Raw genomic sequence first — 14,201 nt, 5'->3', positions numbered from 1 at the left:
CCATAAATGTCTTTTGCTATAAATAAGCATCACATCGATCTTTCCTTCGTTGAGTATTCCATTATGAATTACTAGTAAATTTCGATACACTCAATCGGATTTCAAGCTATACCTAAGGAGAGATTATCATTGTTAATGTAATAAATTATGTTATTATTGTTAATGTAATAAATCAGTAAACATCTTTATCATACATATTTATTACAAGGCTCACGATTATCGCGTCTTGGCCAAGGTCTGTAGTCGCAATAGAATTCAATTTATACGTAAAACTTAAATTTTCAAAGGTCAAGTAAATTTTTCATGTCTGAACGCACTTTTTTATCGACATGATACAATTGAAAAAGTATATACATATATATAATAAAAGCAAAAGTAAAATTGTGCAGTCTGATTACAGATATTGTTAGCTTCTCGCGAAAGTTCGTAGATTTGAATCTAATTAACTCCATTTCGACTGTTCGTGATAAATAATTTTAAACTGAGAAATTCAATGAAAATACTTGCAATTCTGTATTATTCTTGAAAGAAGTTAAAGCCACCAAGTTGTTTACTTGGTCTCAAGGTGAATGTAATCTAACGTTAGTAGACACTAGTTGGCATTCTTCCATGTAAATGAAGATATAAAAAAAGACACGAAGGCCAAACACATTTTTCTGAATCGTATGTGTATTTTTGCTCGCTCTCCGATAAAAGATTCACAATCGACGATCCATCGTTCAAAATCGCGTTGAAAAATACTTCACTGATCTTTGGAGCATATTCTCACAGTTAACTTCAAATTTTTGCCAACACAATCATAATTATCGTAATGATAAAAGGAAAAACCGTCTTTCCATAGAATGCTTTTATAAGCCATTACCCTAATTTCAAAAATATATAAAGACATAGTCAAATTAAAAAATGATAAATAGATATATTCAAATTAATAAATAGATATATTCAAATTAATAAATTAATAAATAAATATATTCAAATTAATAAATTAATAAATAGATACATTCAAATTAATAAATTAATAAATAGATATATTTAAATTAATAAATTTTCAAATAAAATTAACAAATTTTTAATAAATTAATATATAGATATATTCAAATTAATAAATTAATAAATAGATACATTCAAATTAATAAATACAATTGATACCTATACCTTCAAGAAACATAGATCAAAGAGCTCTATCTTTAGTCAATGGTGAAACACAATTTTCGACCTCGATTGTTTAAAAATCTCTATGAAAATTCGATACGACAGAGCTTGACGTTGAATTGGTGGTTCGTCGTTTGAAATTATTATAACTCGATCGTCGAGATTATTGAGATCGGTTTCAACGTTTCGCCAGCAAAGGTGGAAGATCGGATAACGAGGACCGGGAACAGGGCAATTATAATAATAAGGAAATCTTCTGGATAGTGATTCGTCGAGTTTCACGTTGGATCTTTGCAGCGTAACGACGCTACGGGAAAAAGCTCCAACAAGTGATTTTAATTCTAACGTGATTACTTTGGTAAATCCCGAACTAAACGGAGTTCGTCCTTTGTCCTTTAAAAGTTTTAAACCCCTCTCCCACCTGGCTCATTTTAATACCAGATGAAACTATTTGAACTTCTGAGCGATTCACGGTGCTTGATTCTTGCGGACACTTGATATTATTGCAAATTTCACGAAGAGCGAAATTCACTCATTTCGTAATCCCATCGGAATGGAGACTCGCTCGCATGTTTGAGATACGGAAAACGGTGGAAATGTTCGAAAACGCGTTGGATCTTTTTAGTCTTTCCTACCTTTCTCCCTTCGTTCCTTCCTTTCTTCCTTTTTCAATAAAAATAGTTTCGACAGAGTGCAAAGTCTTGGGAAAAGAGGGCTTCGACTTTTAATTTTAATTAGAAAAATTTTGTCTTCATCTCGAAGATTATTTTTCTTTTTTCAGAACTCAAAGTAGCGTGGAAGGAGTTCGGTAGAAAATTCACTTCAACTTTAAAGTCGAAGCACAGAATTTGGATAGTATTTTGCGGTTCAGGGCTCGATTCGCGAGGCAAACGGCGTCTACAAATTAGAATTTAAGCGAGGAGGGCGAGGTTCCTCGGCCTAGTGCTCGTAAAATTTTTTAAATTTACTCCAACCTCGAAGGATTTCGTGAATGACTGTGCATCTCGTGAAGAAAATCGTAAAATCGAATTGCAGTTAGCTTGACGCAAAATATTAACGCCGAAGGCATTCATCAGACACGCGCAAAATTGTACTTTTGTAAACATATGTAAAGAAACGTCATTTTTAATATTTTATACGCTATATATTGTGCACATTCTGTAATTTCTCACAAATATATAAAAATCTGCAATTTGATAATTACCTTAGCACGTGAGAACATGTACTTATTACATACTTAATATTATATATTTATTTTCGAACTTATTTGTGTGATATTACAAGAAAAAAGGAATTTTGTGAAATAAACATGAATCATCAAATCCATCTTATCCAAAATACAACATACAGTGAGTTCCATTAACATTCGAACTGTTATAATCAAATGTAGAAAAACAGTCATCTGGTTATAAATCTGCGCTCATTTTAAAGCTCGAGGCCTCTAATCTTAAAATACGTCTTTCACTTCATTTTAAAATGTTTTTTCATCGTGAAAAATGGTGATTTTTTTCAGCGAATGAGTAAGTGAAGGTACTTTCTTTGCCGAAAATGTAAAATTTTTTTCCATAACTGACAATGAATTTAAAGATTGAAGTCTCTTCTTTATAATGACTCAGGGAAATTTTATATACGGTCTTTTCTCGCTATTTTATCGAACTTTGAATATCAGGCATACACGATGAAAATTCAAGAAATTGTCAACATTTTGATCGTTATATTCAAAGCTCAAGAAATTGCCAAGCGAAAGCTCGTACAGCAAGTTTTAAAGAGTCGTTGCGAAGGATAAGCTTCGATCTTCAAATCCATCGTAAATTCAGTCGCGAATAGAATTTTTCAATGTTTTTACATAGTCCGAGAACAAAAAAAGAATCTTCACTTCGCCATCTGCTACGTACTCTTAGAATAAAATGAACGATTATATATTTTAAAAAGTAGAGGTTACGAAGTAAATCGTGTTTCTTATTTACAAAAGTATAGCAGTTTGATCGTTTCGTGGGCGAAATATTAACGGAAGTCACTTGTCGACGTAAATCACAGCCGGATTCAAACAGCTAGCTGGTAACAACCGCGACGTCGGTGTCGCTGCAACTTCACGCCACGACAAAGTGGAATTTACCAACAGCACAAACGTCACCCATAGCAAACCAATAGCAAACCCGGCAATCCCTTCAGGCTTCCGTAATTCAAAATTCCATGTGACAGAATCGCCACGAAAGCCCCGGCCGTCCAACACCAACAAGCAACCTCAACTCACTCTCGCGCTCTACCGCCCAACAGTGCGCGCCCCGTTCATAGCTCGCGAAGAAGACGAGCTCGACTTTAAGCGGGGACTTAACCTGCTTCCTCATGATCAGCCTGCCTCAGAGTCCAACGTTCGCATCGTCGATGATGCCGAGCCAGAACGTACCGGTGCAGACGAGCCAGAATTTCCCAATGACGTTCCAACAGCCGCACACGATCGCGCAACAAATGCAAACCACCCCTACCGCTGGTTATCCGGCCAATCCGCAAGGTACTTGGCCAGTGTTGCAAAAGTTATTAACAGTCCAGATGCGCGCTTTTATGTGTGTGTGTGTGTATGTGTGTCGATTTGATCGGGAGAGAGTTGGAATTTCGATGGCAAACATTGCCTCGGCGATCGAGGATCACGGTCGAGTTGATTCGGTTTAATGAAACGCTTTGAGGAGCTAATGAAGGTTTTTCCCCGTTGTAATCTGCCGCCGGCGCTGTGTAGTCACTATGTGGTAATTTTTAACTGTTGACGCGACATAGGGGTTCGCTGGAGAATAGGGGTTGCTACTGCGGTTATTTGGAAGAAGATTCTTTTCTTTTCTTTTCTTTTTTTTTTTCTCTCTCTCTGCAATAGATTCGTCAATTTTTGATAAGTTTTTTTTTTTAATTTGAAGGATTTTTGATGACGTTTCAGTGGGTGTTGTGAATTTTTAACGCCCGCAGGGTGAAAGGTGGTGGCTATTTTGGCGACCAGTTGTTAATTGGTTTCTTTTTTTTTTTTTTTTTTTTTTTTTTTTTTTTTTAATTTTGGTGAATTTTGAGAATAAAAATTCAATATTTAGAATGTACGATAGAATTTAATAGAGTTTTTCTTTAATTTAGGAGAGATAGAGTTTTTTGGTTAATTATTAATTTCTAATATATTTGACAAGGAGTTTCTTTTCTCCTAGTCTAAGATTTGGATGATATTTTAATTAATTTGAGAAATTTCTAATGTACAAGATGTGGTCAATTCAAAGTAAAAGATATTTTTGGTACGTAACATTTTATAAATTTTCAATATGGAAACATGTTTGATGGTGTAATAAATAATATAAATTCCTAAAGGACGTGGTTGCAACGATGGTACAAATTATGGTACCGTATAAAATCGAGACTGTGGAACGAAATAAAGTACAAAAGAAAAAAAGATTTACTTCATTCTCCAAGATCTCCAATATCCTCGAAATAGAATCTCTCTCTTACAATAAGTTTCATGTAATCCCATGGACGACATGACCAACAGTTCCCATCGTTAGTCAAGTTTCACAATTTCTGAAAATCAGTTTTCTTAAAGAACTTGAGTAGAAATATTTCATTCTCTATTTTTTCACAAAATATTTCGTAAAATATATCAGGCAGTTGCACTTGATTTTTAGTGGACTAATAATATTAATTAAATGAAATTAATTTTATTCATTTTACTGAAATTCAAACTAAAACTTAATATCATTCGTTGTACTACATTTGTTTTCCAAAGTTTTACGTCGTCGAATTTATTCTCCTGTTCAATTTTCATTTTCATTAAACTACAGAAAGGAGATCAATAAATTGACAAAGGAGATCAATAAATTGACAATAATGTTCTTGCCGTATATTTGGAAATATTCGACATTTAAAAAAAAAAAGAGAGAAATGCACGAACATACTTCGAAGAATGTTACGTACACGAAATTTCTGTTAAACCGTTCGAGCGCTAAATAACGCATAAATCTCAAATTCACATCCATTTGCCTATTTTGAATAATTAATTTGTTATCTATGCGTAGTGCCAGACGAAAATTGAGTATGCGGTAAAAAACTGCACGCGAAATTTCACGTTAAAGGAGAGACGGGCCGGGAGGTTCCTTTTTCGTGCATGGTCGATTCTACTTTAATAGAATTCTACCGCGAGAATTACGATACAGCGAGCGTTCGAGAATCGACTGTTCCTAAAATAAAGTCCTATAAAAGAATTTTATTTTACAGTCCCGATCCACGTTTTTATCTCGAAAACCTTCAGGATCTAACTGCACGATTTTCAATACGCTCTTTATGAATATTCTCTTTGCCGCGACGACGTGCCCATTTTCAACATTTTCACAGATAAAGTGTCTTCTTGCTTCCCGCGATAATTTTAATCTCTTTTGTATACCGAGTCGTTAAGATATCCCGAGTATCAGTTTCTTTTTTTTTTATTTCGCCGATAGCTTTATATTTAAAGATAACTTCTCGAAAATAATTCTCACTTTAAGCATGAGTTTTAAGACACACTTGTTTGAATATCTGTATATTAAGGTATATTAAGGTTAATCTGTTCTTTCTTCGCGAGCAAACATTTCATATACCTCTGAACGTATTCAATTCAATTTTATTCAATTTTATTCAATTTTATTCAATTTTATATACCTCTGTCCGAATTAGTGAAGTGACTGTCCAAATATTATAATGATAAAAATACTTTTTTATGTATTGTACTGTTATAAAATTTTTAATTTAACTAATAACTATAACTAAGTATGTAATATATAATTATTAATAGGCTTATTTCAAATTATTTACAACACTAACTCTTGATTAAACTCATTAAATTTCAAATCATCTCAACGGAAATTCTTCCAAATTTCTTATTAATTGTACCAATCGAATACATCAGACACGGACCACTGACGTATCTTCCTTATTTTAAAAAGGACCTAATCCTTCCTTCGAACCATTCTATCAACTGCACCAAGCAGATATATCAACGACGAATCACTACTATGTTTCTTCTTTACTCAAAATTTGATTGCAAATTATCAATGCAGATCTTTTCAAACCATTCTATCAACTAGTATCATTCTTTTCTTTTTTTAAAGAGATTTAATGACAAATTATCAATGCAGATCCCTTAAAACAATTCCACCAACTGCACCAAACAGATACATCAACGACGGATTATTAGTATCGTTTCTTCTTTAGAAGGAAATTAAATTACAAATTACTTTCCACCAGGTCCCTTCAAACCATTCTACCAACTGTACCAAACAGATACAACGATAGATCACTAGTATCTTTTCTTTCTTTTTTTTAAGAAATCAAATTACAAACTACCTTCCGCAAATCTCTTCAAACCATTCTATCAACTAGTATTATTCTTTTCATTTTTTAAAGAGATTTAATGACAAATTATCAATGCAGATCCCTTAAAACAATTCCACCAACTGCACCAAACAGATACATCAACGACGGATTATTAGTATCTTTTTCTTTCTTTTAAATTAAATTACAAACTACCTTCCACAGATCCCTTCAAACCATTCTATCAATTGCACCAAGCGGACGTGTTCGTGGCGAATCACCAGTATCAGCCAAGAAATCCAACATCGTATCCGACACCGTTTCAACCATACTCCGCTTCAAACAACCCTCTCGTACAATCGCAAGTCAACTGCGGTGTTCTTCCGCCAAACGTGCTCGACCAGATTCGCAGCTGCGTAAGCAGCGCAGCTCCGATATTTATTCTGCCGGGTGGTTGCCACCAGCAAACCAGTCCAAGCCAAGGAGGCCTAATTCAACAGACAGCACAACCGGTAAACGTCAATCCAGCGTCGATCCACTGTCCACCCTCGTTCTATCCTTATCCAGTTCCCATGCCAGTGTTCAACCAATTCGGAGGTGAAACTCACGGCAGGCGGGAACCTCGCGATTGCTCGTGCTGTCAGAAGAAGCAGCACAGCTTGGACGGCAAGAGCTACGCTCTCGGCTGTTGCTGCAGTATTCACGAACAGGAGGAACCGCATCATTGCACCGTCACCACCGACGACACTGTTTGCACGAAACGGAACTGTCCAGCTTCGATAAGTTTGCAGGCGTTGGCGTCGCAGTTCCTGTCGTTGCCGGGGATAATCTCGTGCGCCATCACCAGACTGATCTTGAGGAAGATACCTGGTTCCAGCGTGACCAGCAGCACGGACGACACGATGGACAAGGCGATGAAGTCGCTCGGGATGCTTAATAAGCAGCAACTGCTGGCCGAGTCGAGGAACGCGCAGCAGGCGAACGCGTTGATCAATCTTCACATGACCACGAACCCACCGGTGAACATCATTCCGCTGCTCACGTTCCTGCAGCTAAAGGTGAACGTCCTGAAGGCCCAGGTGGAAAGTCTGATCAACAAGAAGGTGATGGAGTGTCAGGGGTACGAGTACGAGGTGAGGATCTCCGTTCGTTTGCTTTGGATAAGAGGGGGAGCAGCAAATCTATGGAGTGAAGGGTTCATAACTTTTAGGATAAATAGTACTCGTTAAAACAAAAGCAAAAATTCTAGTAAATACATGTCCTGTGAAAAAAGCTACATCCACTCGCAAAGCCGTTACAAAAATAATATAAATATTAATTAATTATTAATATTTTAAATATTTAATTAATTTATTAAATATAAATTTATTTATTAATTAAATTATATAATATGTAATTATAATACATATATATTTAAATATAGTACATAAATATATATAAATATTTAATTATAATATATAATATATACAACATTATTATATAACGTTTATTAATTAAATATTTATTAAATATTTATTATATTAGTATAAATATTTAATATTTATTATATTAATATAAATATTTATTATTTATTATAATGTATATTATTGTATATATTATTATAGTATATATTTATTATAATATAATATATATTATTTATTATAATAAATATTAATATTTAATATTTATTGAATATTTATATTAAATATTTATTAATATTTATTATATTAATACAAATATTTAATATTTATTAAATATTTATTATTTATTATAATTTATATATATATTATATATATTGTTATAATATATATTTATTATAATAAATATTAATATTTAATATTTATTGAATATTTATATTAAATATTTATTAATATTTATTGTATTAGTATAAATATTTAATATTTATTAATTAATAATATTTAATTTATTAACAAATATAACTTTTTGAAATTCTGAAATGTTAAACTTGATGATTTTACGTGTTATTTTCTTCACTTGCCAAAAATCAACTGAAATTAAAAAATTAAAAATTCGTCCCTGAAGAGACGTTAAAACAACACGTTCCCCGTTTGCATTCCATCTTCTGTGCTGTTCCAGATCGAGAGCAAAGGCCCGATAGATCCGACGGTGCTCTCAATGAAGACGAACGCCGAGCTGCGCCAGCTGTTGGCCGCCCTGCGCGCGAGAGAATGCAACGAGAGGGTGAACGTCAACTTCTCGCCGTACTGTTCGCAGAAGGTGATCGCCGAGTCCCGTCTGAGCAACGTCCAGGCGAAAATCCGCCAGGTGGAGATGGAGTTCGACAGGAGGAGAGAGATCACTGTCCCCGGGCCGACGCTCACGTCCAGGATCATCCAACAGTTCTCCGAGTCCACGTGCACGTTCGGCTTCGCGCAGGCGAGGCTGTTCGAGCCTTGCGTGCAGGGAAGGATGTTGGACTCTCCGGATCCGTTCGCGCAGGCGGTGCGTAGTCCTAAGAGACTGTTCTTGAAGCCTTGCGAGCCAGGACAGAGAACGATGCGACAGAAAACAGGGGAGAAACAAATAGTCACGACGTCGGAGAGTGGAACGACCACGTCTAAGGACGCGGGAACGGGCGAGGACGGTGCCGTTTCCTCGAAGGAGATGGGAATCGAGTCGAAATCCAGCGACGACACGTGCAGCTGCCGGGAGAGTTCGTCGGAGGACAGCCTCGACGGGGATAAAAAAAAACTTCGGTTAAGAATTGACGAGGACGGGAGGGTGATGGTGAATGTCACCGGTTGTTTCTCGAGAGGATCCTCGGTGAAACTCGCGCCGCATATCGTTGAGAAAGTCGATGGATTTTCTGGGAGAGATTACGTGGAGAACGGGACGAAGAAGGAGAAGGATAATGGACAAGTTTCTGAGATAGAATCGGCCGATGTTGAGGAGGTTGCTAACGATAGCGGACAGTTTCAGGCAATCGCGATCGACGACGACGATGGAAATATGGAGGGTAAGTTGGACGGTGGTGGGAAGTTGAGCGTTGAAACAGAAACTGAAAATGATGTGGATATTAAGAAGGGGGTGGGTGTCAAGACTGATGCTTGGAAAGAGGCAAACGTCGAGGATGAGGGCATTAGCGCCGAAGCTTCTGTTGATGCGGGTTTACTAATCAAAAAGGAGTTTGAAACGGACTTTGAGCGTAGGAAGATTAAGAAAGAGGATAAGGATGATGATAATCAGAGGCATTACACAACAGTGGAGGTAAAAGCGGAATTGGAACAGGAGAAGGCAGAACGTAAACAAGATCACGCGTTGGTAGTTAAAAAGGAAATGGTGCCGGAACCTGAGGATGTCGAGCCTTCGAATGTTAGATCCTCGTTTGAAAAAGTTGAGGAAGGAGATCGTGAGGCAATAAAGGAGGAACCGATCATCGAGAACGGTTCCGATTTGTACAAAGCGTGCCGCACAATTGCACCGAAGCCACGTAAATCCATCTTAAGTAAAAAGGACACCGATTTCGAAACACCGAGGAAGGGTAAAAAAGGAAAAAGCGTACAAATCGTACAGATGGTGACTCGTGTTGAGTACGACAGGCAGTTTGGAGATTTCTGGGGATGGAATGTCAATGAAGGTAGCGTAGTTGAGAAGAAGATGGAAAATCGATGCGACGAAAAGGTGGAGGATGACTTTCCAAAGGATGTTAATAGACGAAACGAAACTGACAAGGATGATAAGTATCTTCTTTCAAAGGAGGAAAATTCTACAACATTTGGCGATCAACAGTGTGAATTAGCATCAACTTTGAGCACTGAAACAAATGATGAAATTGAGAGAAAGAAGAATGGAATTAAAATTGATAGAAATGCACTTGCGGAGAAAATGTTTCCAAAGAGTCGTCGAACGTATGGTGAGTAGATGTTTTATGATACATATCATCGTTCGCGAAAAACACAACTGAAAAAGTGAAAATATCGAAATATGCAAGAAATTTATTTATTTTAATTTAAAATATTTAGCAATTGCTTTCACATGACAGAAACGTGAACAAATACTAAATGACAGGATAGTGTACACAGTCAATATTACCAAATCGATCAGAGAAATGGTATGAAATTATAAAAAAAGATTTTTATACTTTTTCGGCTTCTACATCCGAAAGAAAATTTTTACGAGAACGATACGAAATATACTTTTATATTATGTACGATCTGTATACTTGGCGTAACGCGCAAACATTAGAAATACAAGACAACCGAATGCTATCCATAGACGAGAAAATGACAAATGGACTGAGGCGTTTCCCACCGCTGAAGCATGCACGTTCAAACGCAGGTGGAACAACAACGGCCGATATCTCAGGAAATATATTCCATCGAGAAGAGATTGGATCAATCTCCTCCAAGATCGTTTGCGACACAAGTAGTTCCTACCGTTGTCGCGAAAATTCGAAAATGGAAAATAACATTGTCCACGCGATATACTCCGTGATCGAGAACCAACTCGTCTCTTTCAATGCGTTGCTCAACAATATCCATCCGAATTTCCTGTCGAATTTTCATTTCAACCGGTTGCCGAGCAACGAAACGCAAAACGAGGAGAATTTCGGTTTCGATCGCCGCTCGGACGATGGACGAGGAAATAAACAATCGAAATCCCAGAATGACGATTCGATTTTACTTCCGTCGAGCGCGAATGTTCGCGATACTTCCGACGGAAGTCGAGCTTCCGTCGGCGAACAGTGTGACAACGTGCGCGGCGTGAGACACTCGATAATCGTGGACGAGGAGAAAAGGAGTTGCCTGCTGGTCGGGGGACAATTTCGCGAATTATCAAGAAACCTCGGTCAGCCGTTTCACACTCGTAGAACATTGTTCGTAAGGAGCCGTCTGAAGGATTCGAAAATCTCCGGACACGAGTGTCCGCGTCCTTTCACGATGTTCAAACGATCGAGAAGAAATAAAACGACCGGGTCTGGGACGTCGGGTTCGAGAACTCGGGACGAATTAAAAAGCTTTAAAGGGGGGAAGTTTTGACCGAGACGTGGAATCGTTAAAAAAAAGTAAACGCAGTAACGAATTTTTAACAACGAATAACGATGAATCTGAAACAGTAACGCAGCAGAATAGCAAACGTACTAGTTGCTCCACTATTTCTCTTGACACGAAAACTATTGACGAGTAAAGTATCAAATCTAGAACTATTGACGACTAAAGCGTAAAAATTTTCATCGGAGGCGTGAAAGTAAAAGAAACAGAAAATCTTTATGACACTATAGGGTACACTTTGTTCACGAAGAATCATTCGAGATCATCTCCAAAAACACGCTGCTTTATATTTATAAAATATCTAAGAAAAATGTTCATTTTTCATTCGACGGTCATTTTAGTAGTTCTAGTGTTAAAGTGCAAGAAATAGGGAGAAAGTGCAATATAAAAGATACGAGCGTTTAATTACACATTTTACTAAAAAATTCAAATCTCTAAAAATACATTGTCACGAATGTATAAAATTTCCATGGAAAGTTATAAATTGGTGGTTCTAGTGTTCATCATTCGTCAACCGGAAATGGATAGGTAATCAACAGGATTCTCTTGATACGTTGACTGTTACGATCGACACGCAGGTTAGTATTTCAATAAAAATATTTTAAATTACGTGCAAATAAACAAAGGACATAAATATATAGGACATAATATATGCTTTATTTTATTTTACGTATATATTTATTTTATAAATATATATAATAAAATAAATATATGCTTTATATTACATAATAAAATAAATATATGCCTTATTTATATATATATTTATTTTATAAATATATACTTTGTATTTATTTTATTATATAATAAAATAAATATATGCTTTATTATATATATATATTTTTTTTACTTTATATAATAAAATGTACTTTTATATAATGTACTTTCAATGTACATTTTATTGCAATGTAATTAAATTATTTTGTAGAAATTCTCGTGACAGTCAACGAAATAAACGTAGCGTGACGAAAGTAAATGGACCAGGTACAGTTTTGAACGAATATCACGATTTTATTAGCGTTTGGCAGTAAAAGTATAACATTGGAGATTAAATGGAGAAATAATGACATAAGAACAAACGGATCTTTTACAAAATTTCCCTTTGTGCTGAAATGAAACTTCTCTCTCGTCGAAACCCTAGTTATCTCCCGTTGGAAAGTTGTACTTTTCTGAAACATCGTACGAATCGCTCTCCGATCGCTGGGTAGTCTTTGGAAGACCCGATTCCCGTGTCTAAGATAGAAAACGTGAACATTGCGCGTTCGTATAAAATGATTCCCTCGAGAAAAGGAAAAGGGGAACGTAATCGACAGACGACTCGATACACGTTTGTCTCGTAGGTGGAGTTTATAATACGGTGAGCAAATACAGTGTATCTTCCTCTCCCGTTAATTTACTTCGTTTGACGGCCTGGTCGATATGGACCACGATTTATAACTATCTGTCAGCTTGTCTACTTTAGAGAATCTTTAGAATCCGTTATAGCGTATAGTAACAACACCGCGATCCGTACAGATCGGAACGCTTGAACATCATCGGGATCGTACAGCTCGCGGTTTTCTTTTTATCTTAGTTTGTTTCTTATTTTGTTTGGAGGCCAGAATGAGAAAGTCTCTTAAAAGGTAAATTCGCTTCACCTGCTCTATTGTCACACTCATCCACGTCAACGCGAAAAGACATTCAGTCCTTCAGACAATCTCAGACTCAAGACACATTCGTGCGTCGCGAAACTATAGTCTGTCCAAGATCGATTGGTTGGTCAAAATCACCGAACAAAGAGAAACCCCGCGCCAATATTCTCCCGATGCACACGCTGTGATTCCGTCGTTCGTTTCTAAAACTTGAATATAAAGACACGAAAAAGGAAAATAGTCGAAGTGTTGTTATATTAAATATATAAGTCGTTTATACACGGATCAAGAAAGTGACTTTGGGTAATCAATAAATTTTGGACAAACTTTAGCGAAACTCATCCGCTTCGTGTCGTATAACTTGTTATTCAATATATATATATAATATATATATATATATATATGTTACTTAAATAACTTTGTTACAGACCAGCGTTAGGTTTTCATGAATGTGACCAGTGTGTTAGATTCGTTTATTTTTTACTTACGATAAAATTCGTTAGCTGGTAAGAAATTTAANTATATATATATATATATATATATATATATATATTAAATTTCTTACCAGCTAACGAATTTTATCGTAAGTAAAAAATAAACGAATCTAACACACTGGTCACATTCATGAAAACCTAACGCTGGTCTGTAACAAAGTCTCGCTTACATGTTAAAATTACACAGGATAATTATGGGATAACGTTTGTCACACCACACGGCAAATACGATGCTGCTTAAGAAGGTAAAATAACAGGAAAGAGAGGAAAAAAGAACAAAAATGTAGGGTTTCGATATTTAACGCAGATATTCGATGTGGATTTACGTTAGACGCGTGAAATGACGCATTTTCATGAACGTCCTTGTGTAGTCACAAAGAAAAAAAAAAAAAAAAAAATCGAAAGAGGTCGAGAAACGTAATATCGTCGAAAGAAACGTTAAGGTACTGAATTAGAGCCGTATATATGTATATTATGTTACGTGCTATCGAAATTATAAACGGACTGGTACGCTTATAAATACGCTACATACTTATTCACTACTCACTATATTCAAACTAGACACGTACGTTCGCGAAATAGATCCGATCTTTTTCGTTAAGAATGATCGTTCGTTACGAAGCTCG

The 14,201-nt window shown here is 36.0% G+C and overlaps 1 protein-coding gene across 1 annotated transcript; it reads left to right on the top strand.

The window, feature by feature from the left end:
- Positions 1–3,498: 3,498 nt before the first annotated feature.
- LOC122527413 lies at positions 3,499–11,441 on the top strand. Its single transcript, XM_043651584.1, has 4 exons — positions 3,499–3,664; positions 6,688–7,595; positions 8,539–10,315; positions 10,678–11,441. Exons 1-4 carry the CDS (start codon positions 3,499–3,501, stop codon positions 11,439–11,441), a joined length of 3,615 nt encoding a protein of 1,204 aa, XP_043507519.1.
- Positions 11,442–14,201: the final 2,760 nt, after the last annotated feature.

This window comes from Frieseomelitta varia, unplaced genomic scaffold, assembly GCF_011392965.1.
Source record: "Frieseomelitta varia isolate USP_RPSP 00005682 unplaced genomic scaffold, Fvar_1.2 scaffold_217, whole genome shotgun sequence".
Taxonomy (NCBI): domain Eukaryota; kingdom Metazoa; phylum Arthropoda; class Insecta; order Hymenoptera; family Apidae; genus Frieseomelitta; species Frieseomelitta varia.
This window is presented reverse-complemented; position numbering and strand designations above follow the sequence as displayed.

Excerpts from the sequence above, each read along its gene's own strand:
- LOC122527413 (XM_043651584.1), top strand. The coding sequence starts at position 3,499 with ATGATCAGCCTGCCTCAGAGTCCAACGTTCGCATCGTCGATGATGCCG. Across the intron at positions 7,596-8,538 it reads GTCAGGGGTACGAGTACGAG|ATCGAGAGCAAAGGCCCGAT; the intron begins GTGAGGATCTCC and ends GTGCTGTTCCAG. Across the intron at positions 10,316-10,677 it reads AAAGAGTCGTCGAACGTATG|ACGAGAAAATGACAAATGGA; the intron begins GTGAGTAGATGT and ends TGCTATCCATAG.